At 44.6% G+C, this 11,888-nt stretch overlaps 1 protein-coding gene across 1 annotated transcript; it reads left to right on the top strand.

Moving 5' to 3' along the window:
• Positions 1-8,932: 8,932 nt before the first annotated feature.
• LOC119323539 lies at positions 8,933-10,675 on the top strand. Its single transcript, XM_037597222.1, has 2 exons — positions 8,933-9,816; positions 10,033-10,675. The coding sequence occupies exons 1-2, from the start codon at positions 9,276-9,278 to the stop codon at positions 10,116-10,118; spliced, it is 627 nt and encodes a 208-aa protein (XP_037453119.1). The 5' UTR covers positions 8,933-9,275; the 3' UTR covers positions 10,119-10,675.
• Positions 10,676-11,888: the final 1,213 nt, after the last annotated feature.

The following is an 11,888-nucleotide window of genomic DNA, read 5'->3' as shown; positions in this document are numbered from 1 at the left end:
CGGAAGCGTGGAGTCAAGGCTCGAAGCAATGGAGCAACAATTTTTCAAGTGCCAGGGGATGGTGGAGCGTGGAATCAACGCTAGCCACAAGATGCTCGCGGAGTTCACCAACAACTACGAGCCGGATGCCAAGAACACCGAGCAGACCATCTTCAAGCTACATGAGAAGATCGAGCACCTCCAAGCCCAAATCTATGATCTGCAAAATCAAAACTGTGAGTATGAATATAGATTCAAAAGGATGAGTTTGGCTGCAGATTTGAGGATTCCGGAGACTCGATCATCCTTCTATGATGGTGAGCCTATGCCATGGAAGGTGGACGACAAGCCTGCATCATCAACAACACCTCCACCGTCAACAACAAAGAAGGAGATATAATCACATGGGTATGGGCACTCCCCTTGGCAACTGCCAAGCTTGGGGGAGGTGCCCTGGTATCGTATCACCATCACAACTCCTATCTTTACCGTTTTTCTTAGTTCGATCCTATTAGTAGTATCTTGATTTAGTAGAATAAAGTCATGGCATGATCTAGTTTTGAGTTTTGCTTTATGATCCTTCTTTGTAATCGAGTCCGCGAGCTATATAATAAAGATTAGTGTTGAGTCAAGGGCTTGATTATTTTGCCATGATCTTGGGTAAATAAAAGAAAAGAAGAAAAAGAATAAAAAGAATCAAAGAGTTCATATTGATCTTATTGAAAGTAATGACTTCACATAGAAAGAGTATGATAATTAAAAGTTGTTGGGAGTTGGCAAATATAGCTTTGGTCATCGTTGCAATTAATAGGAAGTAATAAGGAAAGAGAGGTTTCACATATAGATATATTATCATTGACATCTTTTATGATTGGGAGCACTCATTAAAATATGACATGCTAAAGAGTTGAGGTTGGACAAGGAAGACAACATAATGAGTTATGTTTTCTTACATCTGAGATAAAGTATGTTGTCATGGATCCTCTAACGTGTTGAGCTTGCCTTTCCCCCTCATGCTAGCCAAATTCTCAGCACCAAGTAGAAATACTACTTGTGCTTCCAAATACCCTTAAACCAGTTCAGCCATGAGAGTCCACCATATCTACCTACGGATTGAGTAAGATCCTTCAAGTAAGTTGTCATCGGTGCAAGCAATAAAAATTGCTCTCTAAATATGATGAGTTATTAGTGCAGAGAAAATAAGCTTTGTACAAACTTGTTGTGGAAGTAATAAAAGCGACGGACTGCATAATAAAGGTCCACATACAAGGGGCAATATAAAGTGACATTCTTTTGCATTAAGATTTTGTGAATCAACCCTAAACGCGCAAGACAACCTCTGCTTCCCTCTGCGAAGGGCCTATCTTTTATTATTATCCTCTACCTTATGCAAGAGTCACAGTGATCTTCACCTTTCCTTTTTTCATATTATCCTTTGGCAAGCTCAGCATGTTGGAAAGAACATGATATATATATATATATATATATATATATATATATATATATATATATATATATATATCTAATTGGATGTAGGGGAGCATGAATTATTATTGTTGACATTACCCTTGAGGTAAAAGGTTATGGGGCAAAACTATAAGCCCCTATCTTTCTTTGTATCCGATTAAAACTCCGTAACCACAAGTATCGCGTGAGTGTTAGTAATTATGAAGGACTATGTGATAGTTGAGTATGTGGACTTGCTTTTAAGCTCTGACATAGACTCTTTCCGATGTTATGATAAATTGCAATTGCTTCAATGACTGAGGTTATAATTTGTTGGTGCTCAATAAGGTTCCTGATTCATACTTTTGCATTATGAAAAGATCATCACTTGAACATAAGTAATCATATGACAAAATCTATATATGTTGCTGTTATGGAAATAATCATGATGCCTTCATGTCCGTATTTTATTTTTATCGACGCCTCTACCTCTAAACATGAGGACATATTTATTGTTATCGGCTTTTCGCTTGAGGACAAGCGAGGTCTAAGCTTGGGGGAGTTGATACGTCCATTTTGCATCATGCTTTTATATCAATATTTATTGTATTATGGACTGTTATTTCACGTTATGTCACAATACTTATGGCTATTCTCTCTTATTTTACAAGGTTTACATGAAGAGGGAGAATGCCGGCAGCTAGAATTCTGGGCTGGAAAAGGAGCAAATATTGGAGACCTATTCTGCACAACTCCAAAAGTCCTGAAACTCCACGGATATCTTAAAATCGTCGCCAAAGATGAAGGCCAGGGGGCCCACACCCTGCTCATGAGGGTGGGGGGCGCGCCCCCCTACCTCATGGGCCCCCTGGTGGCTCTCCGATGCCCATCTTCTCCTATACGAAGTCTTTTGATGAGAAAAAATAGAGGGCAACCTTTCGGGACGAGACTCCGCCGCCACGAGGCGGAACCTTGGCGGAACCAATCTAGGGCTCCGACAAAGCTATTCTGCCGGGGACACTTCCCTCCGGGAGGGGGAAATCATCACCATCGTCATCACCAACGCTCCTCTCATCTGGGAGAGGGCAATCTCCATCAACATCTTCACTAGCACCATCTCATCTCCAAACCCTAGTTCATCTCTTGTAACCAATTCTTGTCTCCAAGTCCGGGATTGGTGCTAGTAGGTTGCTAGTAGTGTTGATTACTCCTTGTAGTTGATGCTAGTTGGTTTATTTGGTGCAAGATCATATGTTCAGATCCTTTATGCATATTATTACCCCTCTGATTATAAACATGAATATGCTTTGTGAGTAGTTACGTTTGTTCCTGAGGACAAGGGAGAAGTCTTGCTATCAGTAGTCATGTGAATTAGGTATTCGTTCGATATTTTGATAAGATGTATGTTGTCTAGCCTCTAGTGGTGTTATGTGAATATTGACTACATAACACTTCACCATTATTTGGGCCTAGAGGAAGGCATTGGGAAGTAATAAGTAGATGATGGGTTGCTAGAGTGACAGAAGCTTAAACCCTACTTTATGCGTTGCTTCGTAAGGGGCTGATTTGGATCCATATGTTTCATGCTATGGTTAGGTTTACCTTAATAATTTTGTTGTAGTTGCGGATGCTTGCAAAAGAGGTTAATCATAAGTGGGATGCTTGTTCAAGTAAGAACAGCACCCAAGCACCGGTCTACCCACATATGAAATTATCAAAGTACCGAACGCAAATCATATGAGCGTGATGAAAACTAGCTTGACGATATTCCCATGTGTCCTCGGGAGCGCTTTTCCTATTATAAGAGTTTGTCCAGGCTTGTCCTTTGCTACAAAAAGGATTGAGCCACCTTGCTGCACTTTATTTACTCTTTTTACTTGTTGCTCGTTACAATTTATCTTATCACAAAACTATCTGTTACCACTTATTTCAGTACCTGCAGAGAATACCTTGCTGAAAACCGCTTATCATTTCCTTTTGCTCCTCATTGGGTTCGACACTCTTACTTATCAAAAGGACTACGATAGATCCCCTATACTTGTGGGTCATCATTGCATGGGCTCCAACACGCTCTTTGAGAAAAAAGGGTGGCACAACTTTGGATATAGGTGACGTGGCGGCATCATACAGTAGCGTCATTCACTATAGTTGTAGTACTCCTACTAGGATGAAAACTCCTATAAAACCGTGCGCTTCAGTCTTTGCCTCTTCGGGAGGTTCAACAGTTCGTACTTGTGTGAACCTTGCACTTAGCTCTTCGCCTCTTCGGAAGGTCCAACAATGATGATACTACAGTACAATATGCTTCTAGCAATCTGACACCGATTGAACTGCTGCACGTCTACTGCGAGGGCGAGGGAGAGGGGAAGGAGAGGGCGCTGTAGTCAAAATCCTCTCGTCGTCCTGTGAGCCACCACGTGCATGGGCGAGGGAGATTGCGTAGGCGTATGTAGTAAGCAAGCTTCTCCTCGTGCTGTGAGCCACCGCGTGTGGGCTAGGGAGAGGGCGTAGTAAGCAAGCTTCTCCTCGTTCGGTGAGTTGACGGGACACATCAAAGAAGTACCAGTCCATACCGCGTCCTTTCCGATAAATATGGCTTAATTTGAAATGAGAAAAATAGACTGATGGTCAACATATGTAATACGCTCATTACGGTCACTATATAGTTTTGCGGTGATTATACGATCACTAGCTCATCATAGAGCACCGTATTGCACCCTACTGACTGGCCACATAGTCGACATGGCACTTTGTTGACTAGCTAAATTGACACTTGGTTTCTGGGTCTCACCTGTCAGTTGGCAGAGCAAAGAAACCAGTTAAACAAAACTTTACGCAGGCGCGGCATGAGTCCAAGCCTTGCGCGTGAACCACCCTGGCTGTGTATGTGAGTGCATGCACATGTACTCCCTCGGTCTTCCAACAAATAGTGTACATCTACAATTCCAATGCATTTAGCCTTTAATATAATCGATATTGATTGACTAATGCACCAACTTGTGCTCTAGCTATAGGCTACATGTCTATCCTTAATTACAACATGCAACAACCTTCATTTAATTTTCTTCTCTCAATGGTCGCATCACACATAAGTCTGCTACTTTTGGGTGTTAATTATGCCATGAAGTTCCAGTTCCTCTTGGTCAATGTGTAAATCTCTATATGTATACGGTCTTTCATGGACGTAAGGACTAGGTTGAGCACTTGAGCGTGAGTGTGTGTGTTGCGTCGTGTGCTGTGTGCCGCATGGATGCGTGAGTGTTGTATGCATGCATGTGTACGTGTGAGTGTTGCATGTTGCAAGCATGCATGAGGCTTTTACTCCCTCCCGTTGACATGTTCATATTTCAAGCTTCATTAAAACATTGCATGCAAAAATAAAGAGATAACTCACCAATGCGTGTAAAAGTTTTTGTCATTTGTTCCTCACACATGCATTCCAATTAATACATTCGTAAACACAATCATCTTAAGGAAAACGAGCCCATTATTGAGTACTTTCGGAAAAAAAATCGTCAGGCACCCATCATTTACTACTACCTTGGTTGATGGTTTTTTATTGACCTGTATATAAACCTCCGCCCTGGTTTAATGGTCCCCTTCGTACTTAGTGTAAAATTTTGACCGTAAATTTAACTAAGAAAGTGTCAATGCATGTCATAAAAAACTATACCATTAAAAACTATGTTCAAATACAAATCTAGTGATATGATTTTTGGTGAAGTGCATTAACATTTTATTAGATAAATAGATGGTAAAAGTTTGACACAAAATACTACTAGTACTCCTACATTATTGGCGCCGGGTGCCTTGGCCAATGTTTCATCTTGTTGGACAGGATGAGCGTAGAGGCATAGGGATACTGTAGATAGGAAGTCTTAGAAATCTATTATTCCCCATCTCAGACAGAGAGAACTATTCAACTAGTCTTCATAGTGAAGTGACAATACACGCTGCAGCAGATGGGACACTTAATTGATAAGCTGAATTAGCGTGTTGGTGTTACTAAATCAGCATTACCCAGTACTGCCATCACGTTTGCCAGTGGAGCACGCTTCCGCAAATATGCCTATGCACCTCTCTACTCCATTAACTGACATATGGGCCCTCCTGAGGTAGACCCACATGTCATCAGCTTAACTATTTACACTCCGATGGACGGTATATCCTGGTAGTAGTACTAGTAGAATTGAGATTTAATGCACTTTCTTCCGCATCTTTCCCTCTTCTTCCTCCTCTTTTCTTCTTTGTCCTCTCTTCCCCATCACCGGCCGCACACCATTTCCCCCACTCACTGCTCGCCCACTCGCGCTATCTTCCTTGGTAGCTCGCGCGTACCATATCCCCCCGCTCACTGCTCGGCCACACACGCCATCTTCTTCGCTCGCTCGCCCGACTGAATCCACTTACCCGCTTGCTCGCAGGCACCGCAACCCCAATCACTCAGCGCCCTAAAAAACCCTATGGCAGAACCGACTGACACGCAGAGCTGTGATTGGAATTCCCTCCCCGATGTTCTCTTGGAGCAGATATGTAATCGTATGGACCTACTCATCACCGTCCATCTGGTCGCATGCTCGGTGTATTTGTACCCTCTACTTGTCTGCAACCGGCCGACCCTTTTCAAGACACCCTGCTTGCTGATGCCCGATCCTCGCAGGCGGCCCAGACACCGACTTGACGATCCTAGGAAGGTTGCCATGGTGCCCCTCAACATGCTACCACTACCCGTGGAACTGTCCTTGATGCACGGCCACTACTAGGTGGGCATGAAGGGCAACTGGATCGTCGTCATCCACCAATCCGGTAGTCCGTGGCATCTCGTGGATATCTACACCTAGCGAGAGATCACCCTTCCATCGTTTCCGCCACCATCGAGCCTCGCGGCCTGCCGGACACTCCTGCCTACTACGCACGAGACGCATAGAGCTTTTGGCTCGACCTCTATTTGCTAAAGGTTATAATCTGCAAGTGCCCACACCATCATAAGACTAACGGATTACAAGCTCATTGCCTTGTTCAACATGGGGTTAGTCTATCTGGAATCCGGTCATCATAAATGGTTATGGCTCATTGTCAATCCTGTTGAGCCTCCCATTTCTGTCTGATGCTATAATGCATGATGGCATCATTTACGCGGTTGACACACAGATTGGCTGCCTATACTGGTGGAATCTATCGTTGTGTAATTGTTCTATCTCATCTCATCTTTACCTTACGAATACGACTGCATGTTGATTGTTACAAATTTAGAATAGTTAGTATGTCTATAACCACATCATTGCTATATGTTCCTCTCATTTCCTAGATTTTTATGACCACACATGTTATTTTTAGAGTTGATTTGAGAACAATTGGCATCTAATGAGTGTTAGAATAGATATTATGAGTATAATCTCATGATTGCTATATGTTACTCTCATTTCCAAGATTTTTTTAACAACACATGTTACTGCTTAGAGTTGATATGAGAACAGTAGTAAGTGCTATGGTAGAATATGAGTAGGCCCTGTCATAGCTGTTTCCTCTCATTGTTATATGATGTTTGAACCATGACATATTGCTAGAATATGAAAGCCATTGACTTTTTTTAACTTGGGGTATGATTATGACCACGACATTGCAATTCTCTTTCTATGATATGTGTCACTATGATAATAATCCTAATTCCACACATACTCTGAATATGATTGTATATTTTTGTCCTTTTGGTCTCCAATTTGATTTGTTGCAGTAGATGCAAATGCGCTGGCCTTCATGATTCCAGGACCTGGAATCATACCAATCAATGGGTGGTGGTTTATCGCTCGTTTAACTGACGGCGGTCATTTGATGCTCATTCACACGTACCAAATTGACCAAACCATTTCATCAAACTACATGTAGTACAATGCCTGGGGCATTCATGAATGTGATGGCTATGGTTGCTTCATGTTCGAGAAAGATCCCAGCTCCGTTGGGCCAGGCGTATTCAGCTGAAGGCAGGTTTACAGCCTCGGCAACCACTCCATGTTCCTTGGGCTCAATTAACCGATCATCCAACCAGTCATCGATCATATCGCTGGCGATGATTACCGTTCTATGCAACTTCCATTCGCCAGGGGGAACTGTGTTTACACATCATACCACGGGTTTCATGAATCACCATATTCGTCGACATAACTTGTTTCCAGATAATCTTCAGTGTGTGAAAGGCATCAAGATTCCATGCGATGCATGGATTTTGCAAACCCGACATGCGGCGATGTGGTTCATGCCAACAACAAATATGCACAACTTGATTCGTACTGATATCTAGGCTGAGCCATGTATCCTGCTGATGTAGCATGACCCTCTTTTGTTGGATATTATGTACTGTTGTTAGTTTGAAGGATAGATACCTTTATGGGATCAAGTGCATCCTAACTCACCAGCGTAGGATGTACTGATAATGATGATGGAGATGTGGTGTAGAAGCCATATATATATAGGTAAAACTGTGTCTATCATAGCTTGCCACAGAACTAGTTAAGGCTTGCTAAACATTTAATGGTTTAAAAGTAAGTAAAAAATATGAAATAAATAGGGGAACCCCCAACCCCCTACCTCCCATTTAAGGCTTGCCGGCATGACCCACCTACCTCCCATGGCCGGCGCGCCCCCAACCCCCTCCACGTCGGCCCATCCCGCGACCATAGCGGGATCCGGCCGCCACTGGCCGCCATCATTCTGCCTAGGGCTGGGCGTTCGGTTCCCCCGAACCGTTCGGGTCGGTTCTTCGGTATATTTAAGATTTCGGTTTTGTCAGAATACTGACCGATCGGTTAATAAAAGATTAGCTAACCGAAGATTTTGTGTACCGAAATTCCGGTTCGGTCGTCGATTCCACCGAACAGCACCGAGATGTACTGAAATCCCTATGTTTTAGCTGTAGTAGCAGCAGTCACTACTTTATTCTGAATGTACAGTGCGTGTAGCTCATGCCTACTAGCTAGCTACTACTAAAGTCTAAAGGCTAGTCTCCTTGGCTACTCCGTCTTATTATTCCGAGCGAAACTTTATTACTCTGTACAATTAGCACTGGCGGCCGGCGGCTAACTAGATAAAGTACTCCATGCACAAAAAATTAAGCAGAGGTAGTACTTGTACTTCTCCTTTTTACACAAAATTTATAGCGGCAGCAGCGGTTCACTGGGTTATGTTCGTCTCTTCCCGATGCGGCTGTGGGGCTCACACTTTTGTCAGATAGGGGATAGAAAATAGAGTCCATGTTCATATGAGAGTAGTAACAGGAACGCAGGTCGGACCTCTATTTACTCGGTTTTCGGTCTGCTCGGGTACCCGAGGGATAAACCCGAATTCACCGAACTTAGTTCGATTTTCAACTTATGCAAACCGAACTTACCACTGAAGTACTCGGTTTCGGTGTATTCGGCTTCGGTGCCGGTTAATTCGGTTCGGCACATCAGTTTTCGGGTTATATGCCCAGCCCTAATTCTGCCCTACCCCCATCCCCCCGGCGCACGAACCCCACCTCCTCCTACCTTCCTCCCACACCTCCTCACCTACCTCCCCCAACCGTCACCGGCGTGCCCCTTCCAACCGCCTTCCCTGCACCGCTGGCCCCAACGTGTGCCGCCCTGCCTCCAACCCGTGCTCACCCTCCCGCCTTCTCTTGCGACGCCGGCCATGGCGCCCTCCCACATCAATCTGACACCCACGGCGACCCCTTTTCTTGCGCCAACCCGACACCACCACCGCCCCCATCATCCACCTCCACCCCCATCATCCCGTGCCTGCCAGGCGACGGATCCGGCAGGACCCTCCTCCACTCCCTCCTACTGTGCCTGCCCGGCGACGAATCCGGCCGGATGCTCCTCCACCTCCGTCCTCCCGTGCCTGCCCGCCGGCTGGATCCTCCTACACCTCCCTTTTCCCATGATAGCCGGTCATGGATCCAGCAAGATCCGCCACCTCTCTCCTCCCATGCCTTCCTGGAGACGGATACAGCGAGATCCTCCTGCAGCTCCTTCCTCTACGGCGGTGTCGAGCTCTCTGCCCTCCACTCTATGGCCGGGCTCCCGCACCCCACGCACCGTCCACCGTGGACTTCCCTGACAACGATGCCCGACGAGCAGAGGCGCAGTCCGGCTCCACGAGGGCATGCAGTGCGGCGCTCCCTGCCTTCCCACTGGTGGTGTGGTTCGCCCCCCACCCCCCACACCCACCTCCCTGGCGACCGCTTGCCCGCGGTTGATTCCTCTCCGCCTGGTCCTTTCCATGATGGGATCTGCAGTTCTCTTCTACCACTTCGCGGCTCACTTGTTGGTAGAGAGAAGGATGGCGGCGGCTACTACTTCGGTGGGAGCAGCAGGAGAGTTTGTGGTGGCGCTTCTGCCTCTGGATATCACGGTCCTGTAGTTTCAGATTGTGCCCCGTCGTAGTTTCTCTTTTCTTTTTCTGAACTAGCCTCGTTGCGGTTTTGGTATCTTTGTTGATCGGTGATTCAGTGAAGTTCGGCTCGATCGGCCATGCGGTTCATCTATCGATGCCCTTGATGTTTTTTTTCTGTGTTATTCATATTTTTAGGTGAAAAATGTTATTCATATTTTTTGCTTGCTTGTGCAGGGCGGTTCGCTTGGGTCCTCGGTGAAGTGCAGCTGGTTGTGCAAGATGTTTCAGTGCGGGAGTGGATCCACTGGCCAGCGACATAAAGCCCACAAGATGGAAAATACCATTTGCCGTAGGCGGTCATGTGGTTGTGCTACAGTACGCTCCCAAGCGAGTTCGTGTATGTGTGTGTGAATGACGGCGGCAGCCAAACAACAAAGTCGCTCGCATCGAATGGTGTTTGCAGCTCACAGGCGCTCGCAGCTCACAAAAATATATTTTTGTATATTTTTTAGATTTTTGCTATTGATTTGGGTGAATTCAGTTTCTAATGCAATTTGTTAAATCTCTCTGTGTAGTTCGGCTGGCACGGCCGTGAGGTTCAGCCAGCTCCTGCTTGTAGTCGCCATGGTAGCCTGGACACTCTGGCTTGTTGCATGTTGCACCTTGTCGTCGGTGGTGCAGTCTGCACGCGTGCAATACCGTGATGCAGTGCGGTGTGTGTGGCTTGCTGCTCGGTGCAAGCGGGCATGCAGTTTAGTTTGCTGTCTATGGATTTTTATGTGTATCGAATGTTCTGGTTGGTATATGATGTATTGCATGTAAAAAGTTATTTGTTGGGAAGCTCTTTTCAGCAAGAATTAGTGGTTCATTTTCAAGAGAAAAATGGATTGATGCAGCCCACTTCAAGGAGTCTTGTGGTTCACTCTCGTTAGTGTCGCGACCCGTTTACGGTAGTCTCGAGGTTCACTTTTCATATTATTGTGGTTCACCAACCCTTGACATGAAGTGCACTCTACCTCGTTTGGGAAAATTTTTGTCCCACAAAAAAGAAATCATGCAGTGCATTTGTCCGTTTGATGAAGTGCGGTTTTTAGTTTAAAGCAGTGCGGTTTGCTACCTCGTTTGAGAAAATTTTCGTCCCACAAAAAAAATCATGCAATGCACTTGTCCGTCTAATGAAGTGTGTTTTTAGTCTCAAGCAGTGTGGTTTTCTGTCTGATGCAATACAAACAACGATTTTGATGTCGCGAAAAAACAGAGTGTCCGCATTTCAGTAAAATAGAAAATGCTCTTAAACTGTAAGGAACTAGCGGAAGTGTTCTACATGAAAAAGTTGCGCCTCGTTGATATCTTTCCAACGGCGTATAATTTGATTTATTTCGACCTGCGGTTTGTGAAAATTTCATGAAAAACGGCCGCTGCCTCTTATCGTCAGCCGCACGATTTTCCAAATTAACTAAAAACCATAAGGAATCTAAAAAACATTTCAACATATGAAAGTTGCGCCTCGTTCATGGATTTCCATCGGCATATTACATGCCTCGTTTGAACAAACGGTTCAAAAACTAGAGCGAAAATAGTACAAAAATTGCTAAAAATTCGAAAAAACAGAATTCTGCGATTTACTAAATTTAAAATTGCTCTTAAACTGTAACGAATTAGAGAAAATAATACATATGAAAAATATGCGGCTCGACAATATATTTCCAATGGTGTATCATTTGCTTCATTTCGACGAGCAGTTTAGAAAAAAAAACGCAAAAAAACACTCGCTGCCACTCGTCGTGCGCTGCACCATTTTCAAAATTGCTATTAAACCGTAAAGAATCTCTAAAAGTGTTCAACATGGCGAAGTTGTGCCTAATCCATAGCTTCTCTGTGGTATATTACACGTCTCGTTCCGATAAATGGTTAAAAAACCAGAGCAAAAAAGATAGCAAAAAAACATTGCGTGCAGTTTTTTCCGACACGAAGTTCACTAGTCTTTGTAGTGCAGTGCTCTTGCTAAAGAAAGTGCAGTGCTCTCGCGTTGAGCGTGCAGTGCGGAAGTGTTATGAGCATAACTATTCTGCTAATATTAGCAGAATAGA

This window comes from Triticum dicoccoides, chromosome 6B (assembly GCF_002162155.2).
Source record: "Triticum dicoccoides isolate Atlit2015 ecotype Zavitan chromosome 6B, WEW_v2.0, whole genome shotgun sequence".
NCBI classification, from domain to species: domain Eukaryota; kingdom Viridiplantae; phylum Streptophyta; class Magnoliopsida; order Poales; family Poaceae; genus Triticum; species Triticum dicoccoides.
This window is presented reverse-complemented; position numbering and strand designations above follow the sequence as displayed.

What these genes read in the sequence shown, in the direction of transcription:
- LOC119323539 (XM_037597222.1), top strand. Translation starts at nt 9,276, where the DNA reads ATGCTCCTCCACCTCCGTCCTCCCGTGCCTGCCCGCCGGCTGGATCCT. An exon ending in TTCTGCCTCTGGATATCACG is followed by an intron (nt 9,817 to 10,032) that starts GTCCTGTAGTTT and finishes TTGCTTGTGCAG; the next exon opens with GGCGGTTCGCTTGGGTCCTC.